Genomic DNA, 20,465 nt, shown 5'->3' with positions numbered 1-20,465 from the left:
TTTTTTACTGACAGTAAATGAAACCATGTTGTTAATAGGGATAAAATTAAAAAATGGAACCAGAACCCCGTGGTGCCATGTTTATTTTTATAAGGCTGAGGACTGCTCTCCAAAAAAAAAAGAAAAATAATTGAAAATACTTTTAAAAAGACAGCAAACCCTGCTCTCTTCTCTTCAGATCAAAGAGAACTTCCACAAAGTTCCCCCGAGCTCCCAAAAATTGAAACACTCTCTCTCTCTTTCTCTCTCGTTAAAAGGCAGAATCAGGAAGGAAAGTGGGATTTGCTAATGTGAGAGCAGCTTGGAGAGTTCCCCTTCCACAAAACTACTGGACTGAATTCTCCTTGTGGCATCTGAGCAGCTCCACTGACACCAAGCTGTTGCAGCGAAAGGAAGAGCAAGATCGGGAAATAAATGGTCCAATCTTGCACTCAGAGCTCTGACTTTGCCTGAACGGAGACTGCAGGGTCCGGGTGCATAAACCTTGCATGCTTTTAATTCCCCCATCATCTCCATGTGTTTATCATGATTCCAACTGACTGACAGCTTCCTGACAGTGCTGGATGCAGGGAGGTCAGCCATAACTGCATCCTGTGTTACTTTTCAATAGATTATAAGGCCTGGGGCAGAGACTGATAACATCTACTATGGGGCCAGGGAATATTAGGATAATCTAGTCTGATTTCCTGCATAACACAGGCCAAAGAACCTTGACCAGTGATTTTTCCATCTGGCCCAACTACTTGTGACTCAATTAGAGCAGATAATTTAGAAAGACGTCCAACCTCAATTTAAAGACTCCCAGTGATCTTACCATACCTGGTCCATGATTATTTACTATCGCTGTTAACAATTTGCATCATATTTCCAGTTTGAATTTTTCTAACTTCAAACTTCCAGTCACCAAATCTTGTTGTGCCTTCATCTGCTAGATTAAAGAGCACTCTGCTTTCAGAAATCTTCTCCCTCTCTAGGTACTTATCGACTATTATTAAACAGCCTCTTAATCATCTCTTCGAATAGACCCAGATGCTCAACGTACGGCATGTTTACAAGACTTTGAATCATTCTTATAACATTTTACCGACCCCTTTCCAATTTTTCAGCATCCTTTTAAAAATATGCACTGGTCTCACTACTGCCATATATAGCGGTAATAACGCCTCCCTACTTCGACTCAATATTCCCCCCGTTTATGGATCCAAGGATTGTGTCACCCTGGGAGCTCACATTCAGCTCAAGTCCTTTACAGTCACTGCTTTCCAGACTCTAGCCCTGTTTTACAAACCGGGCCTTTTCCTTGTCCCATGATGCATGACCGGGTATTTGGCTGTATAAAAACACATGTGGTTTGATTGTGCTAGCTTGCAATGACTGTTGGCTGCATCACAACGTGACATTGTACAAATGGCACCCTTCACTAACCAGACCTGATGCCTGGGTGTGTCCAGAGTCAGATCTGCTGGCAGAATAAGCTTTTACTACTTTTTACTACTGTGACCCCTGCAAAGCCAGCACAGGAAGCGGGAGCCTGAATCTACTTTGTGTCGTGCATCATCAATAGAACTGCTAATTGAATTCCAATTTGCAGTGCCAAATTTTACCCAGGCAATCCTATTGAAGTCAACTGACAAAATGTGGAGACAATGAGATTGCACGGATGTGACAATGTGGCCTGTAGAATCTTTATTGCTGGGGACTGTGGCCCAAGGACCCTTTGGTGTCAACTGACAGATGGCATGAGGGATGCATAGGGTTTTACAGGATTCCCTGTATACATATTATTTTGCCAAAGGGTGGCATGTGACGTCTCTGCCAAGAGGCAGTAGCTCACTGCTCACAATAATCATTTCAAAAATGTACATATGGATAATATTGAAGGAGTTAAGTATCTATCCTGGGAGTTAAGTTCTTAAAGCCTTGAAGTTAAAGGCAGGTCCCGAGGCAGTGACAGGCCTTGGACAGGCAAGGGGGTAGCAGACCCTTCTCTCTCTCTGTCTGCTCATGTGTGTACTGTGCATTGTATGTCCTACCATGGGCGGCTATTTGCATACTGAGCCAGATCCTCAACAAGAGCGTGGAAAATCTATACGAGAGAAAATCTACAGGAAAAAACAAACCCAAGAGAGGGGTATGCTGTTTCTGAGTAAAGACAATGAACTTTAGGGGGTATAACTGGGTGTATAGAGGTACACCCTGGATTCTTTACCTCGGGGACAAGCTGGCAGCATTTTTCGTCTCATGAAAGAAGGATCCCAGCCAGGCCTGGATGAAAACGGCTGGAAGGACTTTGGGGTGAGCATTGCTCTATAAGACATGGATGTATTTAGTTAAATACGTCTAGGCTGTAGAACGCCAGCGATGATTTTATTTTATAGGTAACCCTGTGTTTCCAATACTTCTACTTGCTATCACTCGAATCTCTAGTCTCTGTTAGCTAAAGTTTGGCTTGGTTTCACTAGAAGCATATCTACGTTTTGTGTGCTCTCGGGTGGGACTGGTAAGCTGAGGTGTACTATTCCTGGAAATGTCATGAGTGTCCAGTGGAAGGGGGCTGGACCCTCCAGGGAGATGCTCGCAGGTGGGGTGAGTCTATCACTAACTGGCCGAAAGAGAGCAGGTTCCTGAGAGAAGTGCTTGTGTTCCTGGTGGCAGGTGGAGTTGGGAGCAGACCCACAGCAGGCAAAAAAGGCTTCCTGGCATAAAGGCAGGTGGTAGTGAGGTGCCTCCCAACCCTGGGTAGCCCCAGGAAGCGTTACAGTGACAATGCTGGGAGAGCTAGAAAGGGCCTGGCTTGACTCAAATCCCAGGATCAGCTTGTAGCACTGGCTGGTAGACACAAAGGTATTTTATATGCAGTGGTAAGACACAACAGACCCAGAACCCTCAAGAGGTTATTTTCACAGTCACTCTGCAAGATTTGGAAATATCTGTGACTCCAGGCTCCCCAGTACGGGTTTGTTTGACTATTTCAAACCACGTTTACTAATTTTTTTGCTACACTGACAGGAGGCAGGCTTTTCACAACTGCTTTCCTCTAAATATCTGGGGCCAAATTCACTTGCACCAACACCTGCATGAATACAGATGCACACCAGTGTCCCATCCAGGAGCGGGCGCTCAACCCCCGCCAAGCCACCCGTGGATGGCACTTATGCCAGGATCATCTGTAGCCCCAACAGGGGAAGAAGAGCTAAGGGGATGTGCTAAGCTTGCTAATCCTCTCAGCCACAGGCACCAACTAGAAATATGCTCTCTAAGCCACTTCTGTACCATGGGGTCTCTTCACTTCCTGGATAGACACATTCCCTATCTGAGGTGTTATCTCTCACAACTAAGTCAACTCTCTCTCCCCCCTTATGTGGATCAGCAAACTGGGTCATTCCACAAATCCCCATCAGCGATGCCCAGTCTGTAGAATGAAAGAGTGGAAAAGACCCCAATATATTTTCATACTGAATTTTCTCCATGCAGCTTAGAAAGCTCAGGTGGATTATTCTTTAAATGCTCTCACTGACAAGTGTCATAATGAACAGGCTTGTGTGGTCCCCAATGCCCTCTGCTGGAAGGAATCAAAACTGCCTGAATGTGTGTCATCGGCCCTATACTGCTCATACCAAAGAGAGTAGTTCAAAGGCTGCTGGAGCAGGAGGATCTGGATTCTATCCCCGCTGTCACCAGGAAGTTCTGAGTGGCTGTGGTGTGCAGCATTGTTAATAACAAAGGTGCATGAATTTGGCACGATGTACATAACCAAACAAAAGCATAAACTGTGAGAAGTGAGGCTGGATACACGAGAAATACAGGGAACAAAGATACTTGCACAGCTGCTGGGTGCCAAGCCATTTAGCCAGTGATTACTTGCACTATCGAGGGCTTTAATGACTCATTTCTTTCCATCTGCTTTGATCATGGCCTTTTGTTTGGCACTTTAAAGTATGGAATTTGAAATGGAGGAATGACATTCCCTAAGAGCTTTCAGTACTGTCTGGTGATGAAGGGAAAGTCAAGAATCGCCAAGGTGCTTTTTTTTTCTTTTGCATTAGTGGGTAGAAAACAGCCTCCCCGGTTCAAAGTGTTAAAGGAGAAAGCTTGAGGGCTGGGGGAGGAGGGGGGCGCACATGTGTGCTTTCATCCTCATCCGGGAGGGACCTTAATCTGCATCATAAACCCATCATGCAACCTGGCTAGGCTACAGCTGGCAAAGTGCTCCGCCCGCAGAGATACAGCCTCTGCCCCAGAGAGCTTACAGCCTAAAAGAAAGCAAGAAGTCAGGTTGGACCAGAGAGCCAGAGGTGGGAATTGTTTAAAAAACGCTCATTATTTTTCCATTTTGATTTTTTTTTTTTTTTAAATACAAGTTTATTTCTTGTGACCCTCGTGAAAGCTTGACAGGTGGGGTCGTGGACATCTGGGATTGAAAGGATGCCCTGTGCCCTGTGGGGAAGTGACGACAAATGGAGGCGGAGGAAAGGAACAGGGAATTGAGAGGGGCCTCACAAGTGGTGTGCAGAGGCCTGGGGAGAGACAATAGGAGACAAAGTCTGAGCCGCAGGCAGAGCAGAAGCCGTGAAGGGCTCCAAGAGCAGAGTCTTGATGTGGCGGTTAAAGGGGAACCCAGTGGGCAGAGTTGGTCACATGCATCATAGGTACAGGGTGGCCCTGGGCCAGAGCAAGTGTGGGCCCCTCCCCCCGCCCCGGTGCTCCTGCCGGGGACATGGGGTCAGTTCATGGTGGCTTGCCCCACTCTGCCTGCCGGGCACTCCTGAGGAGCTGAGTCTGGGCATGGAGGCTTGCACCGCTCCTCTGCAGGAGCGCCGGGTGGGTGAAGCAAGGCAAGAACCCACGCCCTGACCTCGCTCGCCGGCAGGAGGGCTGGATGGGCAGAGTGGGTTGGGGCGCGCCCATTTTTCAGGGCCGGAGCCCCTGGGCATGGGCCCTGTTGGCCCAGTGGTTAATCCGCCACTGCAGGGTTGGGATGGCGTGAAGTGCTCCAGGCAGGGCAGGAGCAGCTCTGGCAGAGGGATGTGAAGGGACACTTTCGGCACAATCCTTGCCTAGCTCCCACTAGTGCTGTTAGTCCTTCATGAGCATGGGCAGTGAATTCACACGGAGGGACGAGATCAGCAGGGAGCAGAGGCGGACTCAGCCCTCTGTGGGATACACCTCCCTCTGGTAGCAGTCACCTGTTTCGTACCCTTTCATACAATGATTGCATTGTCTTCCCTGAGATTACTTCCAGAGCCCCTCCCTTAAGAGCAGGCAGCACTTTGCATATCACACACAAGACAAACCCCACACTCTGGAGTCTACTCAAATGTGACAGGTAGAGGAGGGCTCAGGCACAAGAAAGGGTGGAGAGCCACAGGACAAGCTTTGTGGGTTTTGAAGGACCACCAGGTAGGTGCTGGGGCCTTCTGTGTTAGAAGCTGTTGCAAATGCAGGAGGCAGCCAGTGAGAAGCACTGACAGATTAACCCTTTCTGTTGCCCTGGGCAGAGTGTAATAATGTTGCCCCTTCCTCTCAGTTCACCTATTGGCAAGAAGTGAAAACTTTATGTCCCCTTCCTCTGCACTAAGGAACATAAGAACAGCCACACTGGTCGACCTAGCCCAGGTCGACCAGCCCAGTCTCCTGTCTTCCGACAGTCGCCAGTGCCAGGTGCCCCAGAGGGAATGAACAGAACAGGGAATCACCAAGTGATCCATCCCCTGTCGCCCATTCCCAGCTTGTGGCAAACAGAGGTTGGGACACCATCCCCACCCATCCTGGCTAATAGCCATTGATGGACCTATCCTCCATGAAACTCTCTATCTCCTTTTTGACCCAGTTATAGTCTTGGCATTCACAACATCCTCTGGCAGGGAGTTCCACAGGTTGACTGTGCGTTGTATGAATAAATATGTCCTTTCGTTTGTTTTAAACCTGCTGCCTATTAATTTTCTTTGGTGACCTCTAGTTCTTGTGTTATGACAAGGAGTAAATAACACTTCCTTATTTACATTCTCCACACTAATCATGATTTTATAGACCTCAATCATATCCTCCCTTAGTCATTTCTTTTCCAAGCTGAAAAGTCCCAGTCTTATTAACCTGTCCACATATGGAAGTGGTTCCCTACCCCTAACCATTTTTGTTGCCCCTTTCTGTACCTTTTTCAATTCCAATATATATTTTTTTAAACGGAGCGAACAGACAGCTACCACCCAAGGAGATTACATAGTTTACCCTCTATATCTGGGCCATTTCGAGCAGAGAACAATTCTGTGTTTTGTTTGGCCTTCCACTGCCGGGTTTAATCTTTAAGCCCTCCACAGGCGTGGCCCAGTTATTTCCATAACGGACTCCCTTAGCCATCAGGAAGTACAAGAACAAATGGGTATCAACTGGCCATCAGAAAGTTTAGACTTGAAATTAGACGAAGGTTTCTAACCATCCAAGGAGTGAAGTTCTGGAACAGCCTTCCAAGGGGAGCAGTGGAGGCAAAAGACATATGGCTGGCTTCAAGACTAAGCTTTATAAGTTTATGGAGGGGATGGTATGATGGGATAGCCTAAATTTGGCAATTAATTGATCTTTGACTATTAGTGGTAAATATGCCCAGTGGCCTGTGATGGGATGTTAGATGGGGTGGGATCTGAGTTACTACAGAGAATTCTTTCCTGGGTGTCTGGCTGGTGAGTCTTGCCTACATGCTCAGGGTTTAGCTGATCGCCATATTTGGGGTCGGAAGGAATTTTCCTCCAGGGCAGATTGGCAGAGGCCCTGGGGGGTTTTCACCTTCCTCTGCAGCGTGGGGCACGGGTCACTTGCTGGAGGATTCTCTGCACTTTGAAGTCTTTAAACCACAAGTTGAGGACTTCAATAGCTCAGACATAGGTCAGGGGTTTGTTACAGGAGTGGGTGGGTGAGATTCTGTGGCCTGCGTTGTGCAGGAGGTCAGACTAGAAGATCATGATGGTCACTTCTGACCTTAAAGTCTATGAGTGTGCCACAAAGACAGCTGAGATGGAGAGGATGGAACTCTCGGACTCTGCCTTCTGAACACACTTGAGTCTCGCAACCTTTAGAATGTGACACAAAGCTCAGTTTGCTGCACAAAACCTTCTCAGAATCCCTGTGAAGAGTCTTCTCCAAATTTGCAGTGTCAGCCTTAGTACTGACAGCCCCAGGCATTTGAGCATCATTAGCCAGGCTCCAAAACATCATGAGGTTGGCTTAAAACCATGAGATTTAAAAAAAATAAATCTTTTTTTTGCCTAGTGGTTTCTGAACCATTGGGGCCATTCAGGACATGTTTTGAAGTTTTTCTCCACAATCATAAAGACTAAAAAGTTTGTTTTTTGTTAACGAAAGCCAAGATTCATACCTAATCAGTTATCTTCAGGAGCTGGGGTTTTAAGAAGAATATCAAATATTGCAAAGCTTGCAGTGAAATCGTGAGAGTTGGTAACACCCTGACACTAAGACAGTGGCGTGAAATTAAGGAGGGAGTGGAAAGGATGGTCCTTTTGAAGAGCAACGATGCCCTGTGTTTGGCATGTAGATACTGCAGCCATTAGCGCATTAGACGTGAGCAGGATAGAAGCTCAGAGGTTAACACATGCGTAACGTGAAGTTACTGCCTACAAGCACTCATGTAGTGGCAATTCCCACGCATGTGACTGAATCAATTAACAAAGTTCATCACCACAGATAGAAAACAGGTGACCTCAAGGCAAAGGCAGAGAACTTCCTCCCACGCAAAGGAGAACCAGATGAAGGGGCAGAACCACGACTGGTCAAGGGCAGGCTTCTGATGCCCTTTCACATGGAACAAAAAAAGAAGTTTGTTCATTCTGTAGGGAAGTCCTGATTATGTGTGTGGCATGTATAGCAGAAGGTAAGTGCACATCGAGACAGCTGTTTGCTAGCCAACAACTGGAGATTGCCGCAATCCTGGTCCTATAAAATGTCTCTTAAGATCAGAGGCAGGCACAAGCCAGAACCATGTATGACCTTAAAGTGAGCAGTTGCAGTGGGCTGAGAACTCTCCCCCAGAAGAGGAAGTCCTTCTGAAGTTAGCTGTGTGGGGGCATTTAACATAGCAAGCAGGGGGAGAGATTCCTTACTCACTAGTCAGGAGATCAGGAAGTTTATGCTGTAGATTGGATTCTGGTGCGGTGGGGTCCATGCCAGCTAAAGCAGATATGGAAAGATCAGGACTAGCCTACCTAGAAGATGACCTGGGGATGTCCACAGACAGTCTAGAATCCTGTGGCACCTTATAGACTAACAGACGTTTTGCAGCATGAGCTTTCGTGGGTGAATACCCACTTCTTCGGATGCAAGCAGTGGAAATTTCCAGGGGCAGGTGTATATATAAGCAAGCAAGAAGCAAGCTAGAACATCCCTCGGCTCGCGCCGCTTCCTGCCTCCCGCATTGGCCTGGGACCGCGAACCGCGGCCAGTGGGAGCCGCGATCGGCCGAACTTGCCGACGTGGCAGATAAACAAACCGGGCTGGCCCGCCAGGGTGCTTACCCTGGCGAGCCGCGAGCCACCGGTTGCCGACCCCTGGTCTATAAGGTGCCACAGGATTCTTTGCTGCTTCTACAGAACCAGACTAACACGGCTACCCCTCTGATACTTTCTCCCTATGAATCCCTATTGAAGAAACAAGGACATTGGTAAGGATCAAATTCTCCTTACCTAACTCCCGCATTCCCAGTGGTTTCAAGTGGACACAGCCTGCTTCTTGACTTCCTGTCCTCATCTCTCGTAGTGTTGCTCTGCATAGCTAAACAAGGCTACATTACACTCCAAAGGGAGCTGCATATCAATGATGTGATTAGTGAGTGTGCTGTGGAGTGTTAGAGAAATGAAACTGGTATTTTGATATTGGCCAAACCTAGAGCGGTATAATGGAAGCTTTCCTTGATGACAAATGAAGTCACAGTGTTTCAAGCAAGTGCCATTGTCTCTTGAAGTGTTGAAAGACGGAAGAGTGAATACCAACTCCCTTCTCTAGAGAGACAAGGTGGGTGAGGTAATAATTTATCGGAATAAAATATCTTGTATTCTCATGAGGATTTTATTCCCAATTCAAAAACAATGTCAGAAAGGGATCTGGTTTCATGTTTTTATGTCTGTCCCTGGGACACAGGTTCAAATATGTAAACTATCCATCCTGCAAGTGCAAACTCCTGCAGGTGTGTGGGTTGGCCCAATAAAAGGCATTACCTCACCCACCTTGTCTTTCTAACATCCTGGGACCAACATGGCTACAAAAACACTGCATAAGACTCCTTTCTCTCTCAATCTTCAGCATCAGCAGCACATAGTTCTGACGGTGACAATTTTTCTCTTTAGGTGAAAATGAGCAATAAAACCAGATTAAGTCCATTTTAAGGAGAATCCCTCACACAGATCGCATAGCAGGAGAAAACACTCCTGGCTGTTTGGGGGTGAATATACAATCTCTGCAGGTATATGATATACTAGGATAGTGTGATGGATGTTACAGGATTTAGGGAAGCTGCTGTAGCTTCTGAGACGCCAAACAATCTGCTTGAGAATCTCATGCTTTCAAGGTGTCTCCTTCTTTTGGACGGGACAATGAATGGGACTATCAGGAATATACTACAAATTTTAAACAGTTAGAAAGGCCAAAGGGCATGACTATAATCGCTGGCCTTTGGGAAATTTGATTTGTTAGTTGGAACTTCTATACATTAACTAATTCTTCTTATGGCAAGCAAATCTGGAACAGTTCTGCTTGCTAAGCAGCCATGTGTCCTTAACACCTCACTTGGAGTGTGGCCACTGCACTTAGGGGAGAGGCACAGCAGCCATCTCTTTGAGTAAGGGACTGTTGAGAAATGTCCTGAAGAAAGAAGTCAATTAGCAGGCCCTGGAAAAATGGTTTCTTTCTATAAAGTGCCTTTTAAGTATGGCTTTCAAGCCTCTTTAAGGGTTAATGTTTAGCTATTTACCTAGAGTTATGGGATGTCAGCTCTTTCTTTTGACTCTTAATGGCTTATAGGTATCAGGAGGTGAAGATTCCTTAAAAGAGATGGTGTCAGGAATGTTTTTTATGCCCACCAGCACCCACACACCTGCAGGAGTTTGTGCTTGCAGGATGGATAGTTTACATACTTGAACCTGTATCCCAGGGACAGAGATATAAACATGAAACCAGATCCCTTTCTGACATTGTTATTGAAGCCTTCTGCCATACAAAGGGGTTCTTTCTCTCCTCATCCACATTAAATGACCACAAATAACTGTTCAGTTCAAGGCAATTCTTCAAACTACTGCTCTAGGGATCAAGACTACAGGGTTAGGGCCTGATCCTGCAAGGCGCTGAGCACCCTTTTCTCTCACTAACTTCACCTGGACTTGATTTCAATGGGAGAAAGACTCATCTCCTAATAGCTCCTTTGGAAGCAACAGTGACATGCCTGTATTAGGCAGAGAGACGAGGTGGGTGAGGTAATATCTTTTATTGGGCCAGCTTCTGTTGGTGGAAAGGACGAGCTTTCGAGCTTCAGAGGCACCACATTGAAAGGGCAAAAATGTGGTGACTGGGTCAGGTAACAAATTGCCACTATTGTAAACAGACTTCAAAACACAGATCAACCTACTCACACATCAAAGTTGTTTTGACAGGGGCCTGGGAACAAAAATCTGGGCACTGAATAAACCTGAACATTGCTCACTTGTGACATTCAAGGGATGAGAAATGCCAGTGTGTCTCGTAATTACACTTGGGTGCAAAGAGACATTTCTAACTCAAACTGTCTTGTTCAACTGCTGCCTCATTTTCAATAACTTCCGAAGAGCGACTCGTGCTGGGAACAGGGACCTCTGAAGACAGAATGTCCATCTCTTTCTCTGCAGCACAGGCACAGCCTGGGCAGAAGGGAGGTATGCTTCCCCCAAGCTGGTCACTGAGATCTTGAGAACAAGGCAGGTCAGCCATTAATCAATTCAACCCCAACTGATGACAACTGAGGTGCCAGCTATGACTCAGATGTCTGTTCATTAGAACCTGGATTCTGACCATCCAACTCATTTTACACAAGTCTCCAAGCTGCCACCAGGAAATATCTTCCATCTGCTATCAGTCTGGGTTAGATTTAAATTGGCAACCTACCACGTACCCCACAAAGGGAGAAGTGGCCGTGACTTCACAAGGGACTTTGCTATTGCTATGGAGTTTACATGGAAGGTGCTCAGAGATGCTACGGAGATGGGCAGCAGTATAAAACAGATAGATGGAGAGATTAGATAGCTAGATACATCTCTGTAGCTATTAAGGCCTCTTCATTTTATAAAGTTTAGTTTCTTTCCATATTGAAGGGGCAATGCATGTTTCTCTCCTGCTGAAGCATGACTCAGAAGGACACTGCACAGATTTATGCTGGAAGCATGGGGCTTCCCGCGTTCCTTTAATAGTAACAAGGCTCTAAAGAGATTCCACAGGCTGCCCACAAGAAAAACTCCCAGGAGTCTGCTGTGGAGGCAGATGCTGCTTCTGGGAGATCATTGCCAATAGGTGACACCTGGAATGTGTGGATGTTGTCCAACTGAGGCGAGGAGGAGGAGGAGTGGGCTGGTGCAGTGAGGCAATCCGACACCTCACCAATGTATTCCCCTCTCTCGCCCCAGCTACGTTCTCAAAAACAGAGTTTCAAATAACGCCGAGGGATTCTGTCAGACAATTGTGATCATTGGTGCCTTGGGCTTTTTATAACTAGAAGGCATGATACAGTGAGGGGAATTAAGCATTGGAACGATTTACTAAGGGCTGTGATGGATTCTCCATTACTGGCAATTTTTAAATCAAGATTGGATGCTCTTCTAAAAGGATATGTTCTGGTTCGAACAGGTATTATTTTGGGGAAGTCCTAGGGGCTGTGTTATACAGGAGGTCAAACTAGATGACCACAGTGGCTCCTTCACTAAGACTACTGTTCTGATGACTCCATCTCCCTTTACAAACTCTCTGCACACTGCTTCCCCATTAAAATGCAGCCATCTCTGGGGTAGACTGGAGCAGAGGGCAGGCTGGAAGCAGGAAGGACCAAATAGCTGCAGTCACTTGGCTCAGCAGCTGCTTAGCTCAGAGAAAAGTAGTAGCTCAGGGCTTCTTCCCGCCTGCATGACAGTGGAGTCACTGTTGGAGATGGGGAGAGTAGGGATAGACGGGGCAGTTCCACGTGATAGGAGGGGAGAAGGTAGGAGTGGACGCAAGGGTCGGAGCCAGGTGGGAGAGGAACAGTTGCGGGGTATTTGCAACACACAGAACTGACATTGGAAAATGTTTTCTGATTCTTATTGCCAACATTTCATTTCATCTTATTTCCTTGGAGAACTAAAAAAAGATCCTTTCAGTTTGAACAATCATGCTCTCTGCTGGTGCTTTTTACATGCTCCAGTACTCACACAGGCTCTGGGTGTTTCTTAATGCCTTCAGAACGCACGGCACCTCGCTGTACTAATGATCTCCCAGACAGCAGCCTCCGAGAGCATCACAATTAGAGGTAAACGAAAGGGTGTACTCGTTGGAGGAATCTGCTCTACAGGAAGCGAGCGACTGTGATTTTTTTTTTTTTTTGCCCTGGTTGTTTTTGCAGCAAAGGTGTTCTGCAGATGCCAGGCTGTCAAGGTGGGATGGGGGAGTGGAGTGGAGGTGTGAAGGGAAGGCCAAAGGGCAAGGCCAAAGGAAAAACAGCATGTGAAAACTGGCTCCTCAGGAAACACACGCCAGGCCTGTGAACCCTGCCCTCAGACAGAGGAACAGCTGGTGCAGGTGAAAGAAAACAAGAGATGGGAAAGAGCGAGCAAGTGAGTTGGAGAGAAGAGAGATTGCCTCAACGAGGCAAGTCGTTTTCTCAAATCTCTTCTTGCTTTGTCATCTTATTTGGAAAAGGTTGACAGGAGGGAGAAAGGAAGGGATGGGTGGGAATTGAAACCTCAAAGAAACAAATGGGCAAAAGACCTTCTGCTTTAAATCGAGGCTGATCAAAACCTTTCTGAAAGCAGGCTGTACAGTTCCGACAGAGAGGGTCTGGTCTGCCGGTTTGAGCTGATGCACTTTGCTGCCTCAGGCTAATAGCGGGAACTTTTCTTGTGCAGCAAACTATAGTTTTTAGTGTGCAATCCCCTTTCTGAGTTATATATTCCAGTATTTCTGCTGTGCCGTGGGACCCTCTCTGAGCCTATTAACCCAAGTAGCCACTCAGTAAAGGACTGAAAATGTGAAAGACGTCAGCATTTGGGACTAGTAGCACTTTGTCAGTCTAGAGCACTCTATAAAGAGTTTCCAGTGGCTCTGGTGAAAAGACAGTTAAGCCTCACAACAGGCCTGGGAGGTAGGTCAGTATTAGTCCCGTTTTACAGATGGGGAAACTGAGGTACAGATAATGAAGTGATTTGCTTAGGGTCACACAGAGAGTCAGCGCTGGGACTAAAACACTGGTCTCCTGACTCCCAGTCCCATGCTTTAACCAGTAGACCATGCTCCCTCCCTTTGGTTACTGGGGTGAGATCCAGTAGAGCAGATATATCCTTCCATCTAAATTAAACAGTCCCAGATGCCAAAATAAAAGGTAAAGAATGGCCCAATGAGAGAATAAGATCCTCCCCATAGCTCATAAGAACAGCCATGCTGGGTCAGAGCAATGGTCCATCTAGCCCAGTGTCCTGTCTTCTGATGGTGGCCAATGCCAGGTGCCCCAGAGGGAATGAACAGAACAGGTAATCACCAAGTGATCCATCCCCTGTCGCCCATTCCCAGCTTCTGGCAATCAGAGGCTGGGGACACCATCCCTGCCCATCCTGGCTAATAGCGAGGGCATGATCCTATCACTGTGCAGAATGAAATGGTTTATCTACTGCTATATGACGAATAATAAAGGCTACTGGTTCAGCCCTCACATCTGTCAAAAATGACTTCAACTCAAGTGAAGCCCAAGCCAGATAAAACCATAAAGTCATGAGCCTGCAACCAAAATGTGTGACTTGTGACACTTGTGGACATTCAAGACCTCAGGGCACTTGTCACAAGAAGGGCAGTTTTCAAGGCCAACCTTGACCATAAATGTCAGTTTTGGCCAATGAGCTTTTACGCTGCCTAAAGCCATCAGCATTTAAGGACACCATCCCTCATGCCTGGGACTAAAGACAAACCACCATACTTCTCACTTCTTAAACATCTCCCCACCCCCAGCAGCTGGCAAATCCTTTCCCCCACTCCTCTCCATGTCGGACAAAACTACTGTAGAGAATCCCCTCAAGCAAGGCAGTCCTAAGGGAGAGAGGGTTGCTTGGAGAACCCCTGTTGCCTTGCATCTGATATGATATAAGGATGCTTCTGGAGGGCTATGTCTGTGACCTCCATACAGCTCTTTTTGTCAAGTGCCATTTCATTAAAAAATCAGCCTTTTAACTGTGGACACATTTCAACCTCACCAAATCTGCTAATTATTGACAGTTGGTGAAGAGGAGATTTCACTTGTTCCTCCTGTTAAACTGCATCTAATTAGTAATTACTGGTTCACTGTCATCTTTACTGCAATAATCCCACTGCACATTGGCTCATTAACCTTTTGCTTTTCTAATGCAGCCTGCCAACAAGATGAAGGCTGAAACAGATTGGAAAACAATAGCTCAGTCTTGTATTTTAGATGTTTTTCCTCTTGCCCTGGAGAGCCGAAGGGAAGATTATTTTTAAGAAAAGAATTTCAATTGCAATCAGCCTCATTCTTGGTGATGGTTTGTCCTACATCTAGTCAGCTACTAAAAGTCTTTAAACGGAGCCTGTGATGGGGCCTGGGTCTCTCTGTCACTGACTCCTCTTCCAGATGCTTCAGCCCTTGTAACCAGAGCCCCGTGCACTACACAGCATGCTGGACCTGGATTCGGCAGCAAGATTCCTGGACTCTGCAGGTGCAGCAGACTGGAAATTGTGCAGAAGTTTCTTTTAAATAGAAAATGTAGGGTCTGAGTTAATTAAATATGTACGTGAACAATGAACTCAGTAGGGTAGCCCCTGGCTTATTTATTGGGATGCTGAATTCAATTGATTTTATGCAATTCCCATTTTCAGTGTTGGATATGTTGGAGATGTTTGTACAGGCAATGCATAACTGCACTGGAGGGACAGTCAGTGAGTATGTTGTAGGTAACAGCAGCTGGGCAGGAGATGCTGCAAGAGTCATGGGAAGCAGTTTGAGATGGTGAGCTAAGAATATTAACTGGATATTTCTGCTAAAGCTATCTGCAGTGAAATACTTAATGCTGCAATTAGGTTTCAGAGTCAACACCCTCTTGAGATTAATGGGATAATTCCCACCATATTCCCATAATGTTTTAGACTTGCTGCAGACCCAAGGAGATATCACTGCATTGGTTTACACTTGGTGTCTGTTTTCAGGGTTATCTTCACAACCATAAGGGCAAAAAGAAAAGAAAAGAAAAGAAAATTGAGCTTCTGGAGCACAGGTCTGCAGTATGAAGTGAATCAGAGAACCCCTGGGGCTCTGACTTTGATTAGATATGGGTCCAAGACAATTTTGATGCACTAACTTTCCCAAAGCTTGGTTGATCAACTCAAGGGTTACTATTCTAATGTCTATGAAGACAGTTTTAAGGCCAGATTCTGATTTCACTTACACTGGCTTTAAACTGGTGTAACTCCACTGACTCTGAGGCAGCTATTTCTGACCTACATTGGTGTAAATGAAAGCAGGTCAACTCTTATGGCTTAAAAAAACCAGCCAAATGGCCTGCTTCATTAATCTTCAGAATGTGGCAAAACTCACCATTTTTCTCAGGCCTATGGGGAGCAAGCAGCTTGACAGGGTGGGGAAGTAGAGGATTGGTGACAGGAATTGCTATTAAGGTCTCTGGCTTTTGCATAGGTTGCTGGGGCACCCCTTTAAATCTGTGACAGGGCTTTAACTCTGAGCAATACTGTTTCCTGTACATCTTGTAAAGTGCTCAGAGTCAACAATGGGAGCTCAACACAATCAAAATAAATACATTAAACGACCTAGGCTCCCCACTTCGGTCCACTAAACTAAACTGAGAACAAAAAGCCACTGAAGCTCCTAAGCTAAGAAAGAGCTTAACAGTGAATCAGCTGCTAGGCTTATTTAATCACCGACGTCAGTAGGGTAGTACATGCATAACAGAGTCAAATTTGGCTCATTTACTGTTATTTTAAATGGTCCCTCTTTGGAGCAGAATACCCTGGTTACACTCCATTTGCTCCATGGACATAGCTTGTTCCAAGTAGACTGCCTCTAATGTCCGATCTATAGCTGCTTTACACCTACTACCTCCACAAACAAAACAAATACTTGTAGCACTGGGCACAGAGTTCGTATCCAGCCACACAGGAAGGTCTGCTAGCATAGCCGGGAGAGGAAGCAGGTCTGGCAGATTTCGTGGGCCACTAGTGCACACACATAAGCCAAACACATCACACGCTCAGATCCTGAATTGAGACTCAGGACTGATGGGCTGTGACAGGACCCCTAGCCAAGTCTGTGAAGAACTGGCTCTGAAGAGATTATGGTTTTAGAGAACTGACCTACTCCATTCACTTCCTAGGTGCTGAACGTCTCCAAAGCTCATCAGCAACTAAACAGATCGGAATCAGATTCTGCAGGACTGGATATTTACACACACCCTTCAGCAAACGGCAACACTTTGTAAAAGACTGGGAGTCTGATAAGACTGAATATAAAAATGCTTGATACCTCAAAGTTCCCACAGCAGGACTTCAGTTCTCTTGAAGCTGAGGGACCAGAGCTGAGAACCCCGTGGATAATGAGCAATACACCACTGGCTGTAATGGCTTCCTTTCACTGACATGATGTGTGGGCAGAGAGCACATCAGTCTGTTTTAGTGGCTAATCAGCTCTGATTCATGTTTACACTGTGGGTAACACTTTTTTTGCTTTTAGAAGGTCACTTTCAATTAATCTTTGTACCATTTTAAAAGTCACCATTGTTTGCAATTGTAATAGTCTTTGATACAAGATAGACATTAATTTTTCTCTGTAATTTAAACAGAGCTAGGATTGATATGGCCATTAACATCAATATAACCTGTCAGACCAAAATATCAATAGCAGCACTTTTCACCCAAAGAGCTCAAAGTGCCTTACAGATGTCCGTAAGCACTGTTAGACTCATTTTTCAGATAGGAAAACTAAGGCACGGACTTTTTTCTCTTTTTTTAAGGCCCAAAAACCTTCACAGAGGGCATATAATTTTGGATGCTTCAGCTTTTGGATAACAAACTTTAGATACCTGTGGCTTCATTGGGTGCTCATTGCCTCTGGAAATCAGGCCTTTGGTGCCTTAAGATGGAGAGCCAAACAATGAGTGGACATTTTTGAAAATTTAAGCCTTAATGACTATCCCAAGGAATTTCGGCCCAAGTAATTTCAGTGGCAGTTGTGATTGGACCCCAGTTCCGGTTTTACTTGAATGGTTTCCGCTACAAAACAGTTAAGTATCCCATCTTCTTTTGACTGGCATTTTGGTGACCCCATAAGCAAGAGAACATCAAACTGGCTTTGAAGTGTGGCTTTTGGCCGAAAAGTGAAATCTAACACAATCTAACACATTCTTGTTGCTAGGCACCAACAATGTGCACTGTGCTGCACAAGAAACGGAGCAAAGACAGTCCCTGTCCTGAAGATACAATCTAGAGATGAAATGGAGAAGGTGGAATACTCAGACAAGCTGCAAGAACACGGATCTGCTCCTTGTATGTCTTCCGGTCATAGAGGCTTGCTTTATAAACAAAAACAAATGTTCACTACATGAATACTCCGGAGACAACACAGACATGGGAGAGTGAGCAGGACTGTGTTCTTCCTGATGCACCAGAAGCAAAAGAGGCAGCTCAGTTCTGACCACATAATCTTTACTATGGATGCTAATGAAAAAGAATGAACCCAGCTTGACTCTCAGAGCCCAGGGTGAGCTGTCAGGGCCATCAGGTAGAAACACAAACACTGACTTGTGAACAGAGCACATTTGACTAGAATCACTGAAAGAGAATAACTATGGAGGGCCCAATGTCGTCTTTACAGCGTTACTCTTGACTACAGCTGCTACCCTTTAAGTACAAGCAGAGAGGATTCTTTCCAGGTACATTTTTTCAAATGTCTCATTTAAATGTTTTGTGTCCCCGCTCCTCCCTGCAATTAATGTGTGTTAAAACTGATTACTGCACAGCCTAAGAATCCTCAAGACAGAAGTGGGTGAACCAACTAACTCCTATGGGAGAAAAAAAGGATGGGAGGGGAAGGGAGGCCAAACAGGAATGGTGCCGTGTGTTGTATTTAAACCATTTATTTCTTGCACGGAACATAGGACTTTCTACTTCAAAAAGATCTCACAAAAAAATTGGGCAACAAAATGGCAAATGAAATTTAATGTAGATAAATGTAAAGTAATGCACATTGGAAAAAATAACCCCAACTATACATACAATATGATGGGGCTAATTTAGCTACAACGAGTCAGGAAAAAGATCTTGGTGTCATTGTGGACAGTTCTCTGAAGATGTCCACGCAGTGTGCAGAGGCGGTCAAAAAAGCAAACAGGATGTTAGGAATAATTAAAAAGGGGATAGAGAATAAGACACAGAATATATTATTGCCCTTATATAAATCCATGGTACGCCCACATCTCGAATACTGTGTACAGATGTGGTCTCCTCACCTCAAAAAACATATTCTATCACTAGAAAAGGTTCAGAAAAGGGCAACTAAAATGATTAGGGGCTTGGAGAGGGTCCCATACGAGGAAAGATTAAAGAGGCTAGGACTCTTCAGCTTGGAAAAGAGGAGACTAAGGGGGGATATGATAGAGGTATATAAAATCATGAGTGATGTTGAGAAAGTGGATAAGGAAAAGTTATTTACTTATTCCCATAATACAAGAACTAGGGGTCACCAAATGAAATTAATAGGCAGCAGGTTTAAAACAAATAAAAGGAAGTTCTTCTTCACGCAGCACACAGTCAACTTGTGGAACTCCTTACCTGAGGAGGTTGTGAAGGCTAGGACTATAACAATGTTTAAAAGGGAACTGGATAAATTCATGGTGGCTAAGTCCATAAATGGCTATTAGCCAGGATGGGTAAGAATGGTGTCCCTAGCCTCTGTTTGTCAGAGGATGGAGATGGATGGCAGGAGAGAGATCACTTGATCATTGCCTGTTAGGTTCACTCCCTCTGGGGCACCTGGCATTGGCCACTGACGGTAGATAGATACTGGGCTAGATGGACCTTTGGTCTGACCCGGTACGGCCATTCTTATGTTCTTATGTTACTCAGTTCATCACTGGTTAACTTCAGCCTTCACTTAATTTGATCCAAACCTCAGGAATCAAATCCCTTGTAATAAATATAACAAAATCACAACCTTTTTTTTGATCACCCAGGGCAGGTATTGTTGTATGATCCAATCACCAGCTAAAGGAAAGGAAAACCCACATGACAATAAAAGATGAACATGGCTCTCTGTATGCATCCAGCCATTGTTACTGACAACGCAAGCACTGCCATGTGCTGAGCAAGCTGTGATGTGCACGCCGGAGGCCATATATATAACAAGACCAAGCACATATTTAAGTCAAGGAGACAACAGCTGACTGCCAAAGGACAGGAAGGCCTGGTAGCAATCAAACATTCCACAGAGCAATCCATTTTTGTGATTCACTGTGTTCTCCACATACCAAACCCACACCTGCACACAGGCCCTCTGTACGCGTAGGCTAGAAACAACCAACCTTCCCAATGACGCTTCTGGCTGGGGGCTTCTCCAAAAGCCTTAGCCTGCATGAGGTTATAGATCCTGTTGGCTGCTGTGGTTGTGATCACCTGATAAAATCTCGCCCACCATTAGCTGGGGGAGGCAAACAAGCTGCCACGTTGCGGTGACTTCAATGGAGCTGCTGCTCCTCTGCTTTGCGCTGCACAGTGTAATAGAGACTAGACGTGCACTGACCTCCGACATCTGTGGAAAGAGACTGATGGCCAAGGGAAGAGCCAGGCCGAAGGCCGCGAGGCACACAAGGCCTTGCACTGGGAGAACCATCCGGGGACGGGATCGCAGGAGAGACGTTCTGTAAAGAGGAACAAGGCTTTGTTAGTTTGACGGACACACCAGGTTACCCCGCGCCATCATCCAAACAAGCTCTGCTGCTCTGTTAGTGCTGCACAAGGAGCGGTGGAGCAGTCTCGCTGTCTGTGACTGACTCCAAATCCCACCTCGAGAGCCGACCGTCTCCCTGGCTCAGGACTTCCTGGCAAAACATTCATGAGAAAGGACCAGGTCTCTGGCCCTTACTCATGTTAAGCGGTACCCTGCTCTGGGAGTGGTCCTAATGAGATCAATGGGACCCACTCACAAAGGACAATGCTTCTCCTGGTGAGTACGAGCACCATAATCT

General features: G+C 45.8%; 1 protein-coding gene across 1 annotated transcript in view; it reads right to left on the bottom strand.

Moving 5' to 3' along the window:
- Positions 1-4,443: 4,443 nt before the first annotated feature.
- SFXN5 (sideroflexin 5) overlaps positions 4,444-20,465 on the bottom strand; it is a 141,558-nt gene continuing 125,536 nt past the window's right edge. Inside the window, exons 13-14 of the mRNA XM_045017488.1 lie at positions 20,021-20,138; positions 4,444-4,517 (exon numbers count right to left, since the gene is read on the bottom strand). Coding sequence (XP_044873423.1) covers positions 4,497-4,517; positions 20,021-20,138 — 139 coding nt within the window. The 3' untranslated portion in view covers positions 4,444-4,496. The remainder of the gene's footprint in view (positions 4,518-20,020; positions 20,139-20,465) is intronic.

Source organism: Mauremys mutica, chromosome 5 (genome assembly GCF_020497125.1).
Source record: "Mauremys mutica isolate MM-2020 ecotype Southern chromosome 5, ASM2049712v1, whole genome shotgun sequence".
Classification (NCBI taxonomy): Eukaryota; Metazoa; Chordata; order Testudines; family Geoemydidae; genus Mauremys; species Mauremys mutica.
The sequence above is the reverse complement of the archived record's forward strand: the minus strand, read 5'-3'. Positions and strand labels throughout refer to the sequence as shown.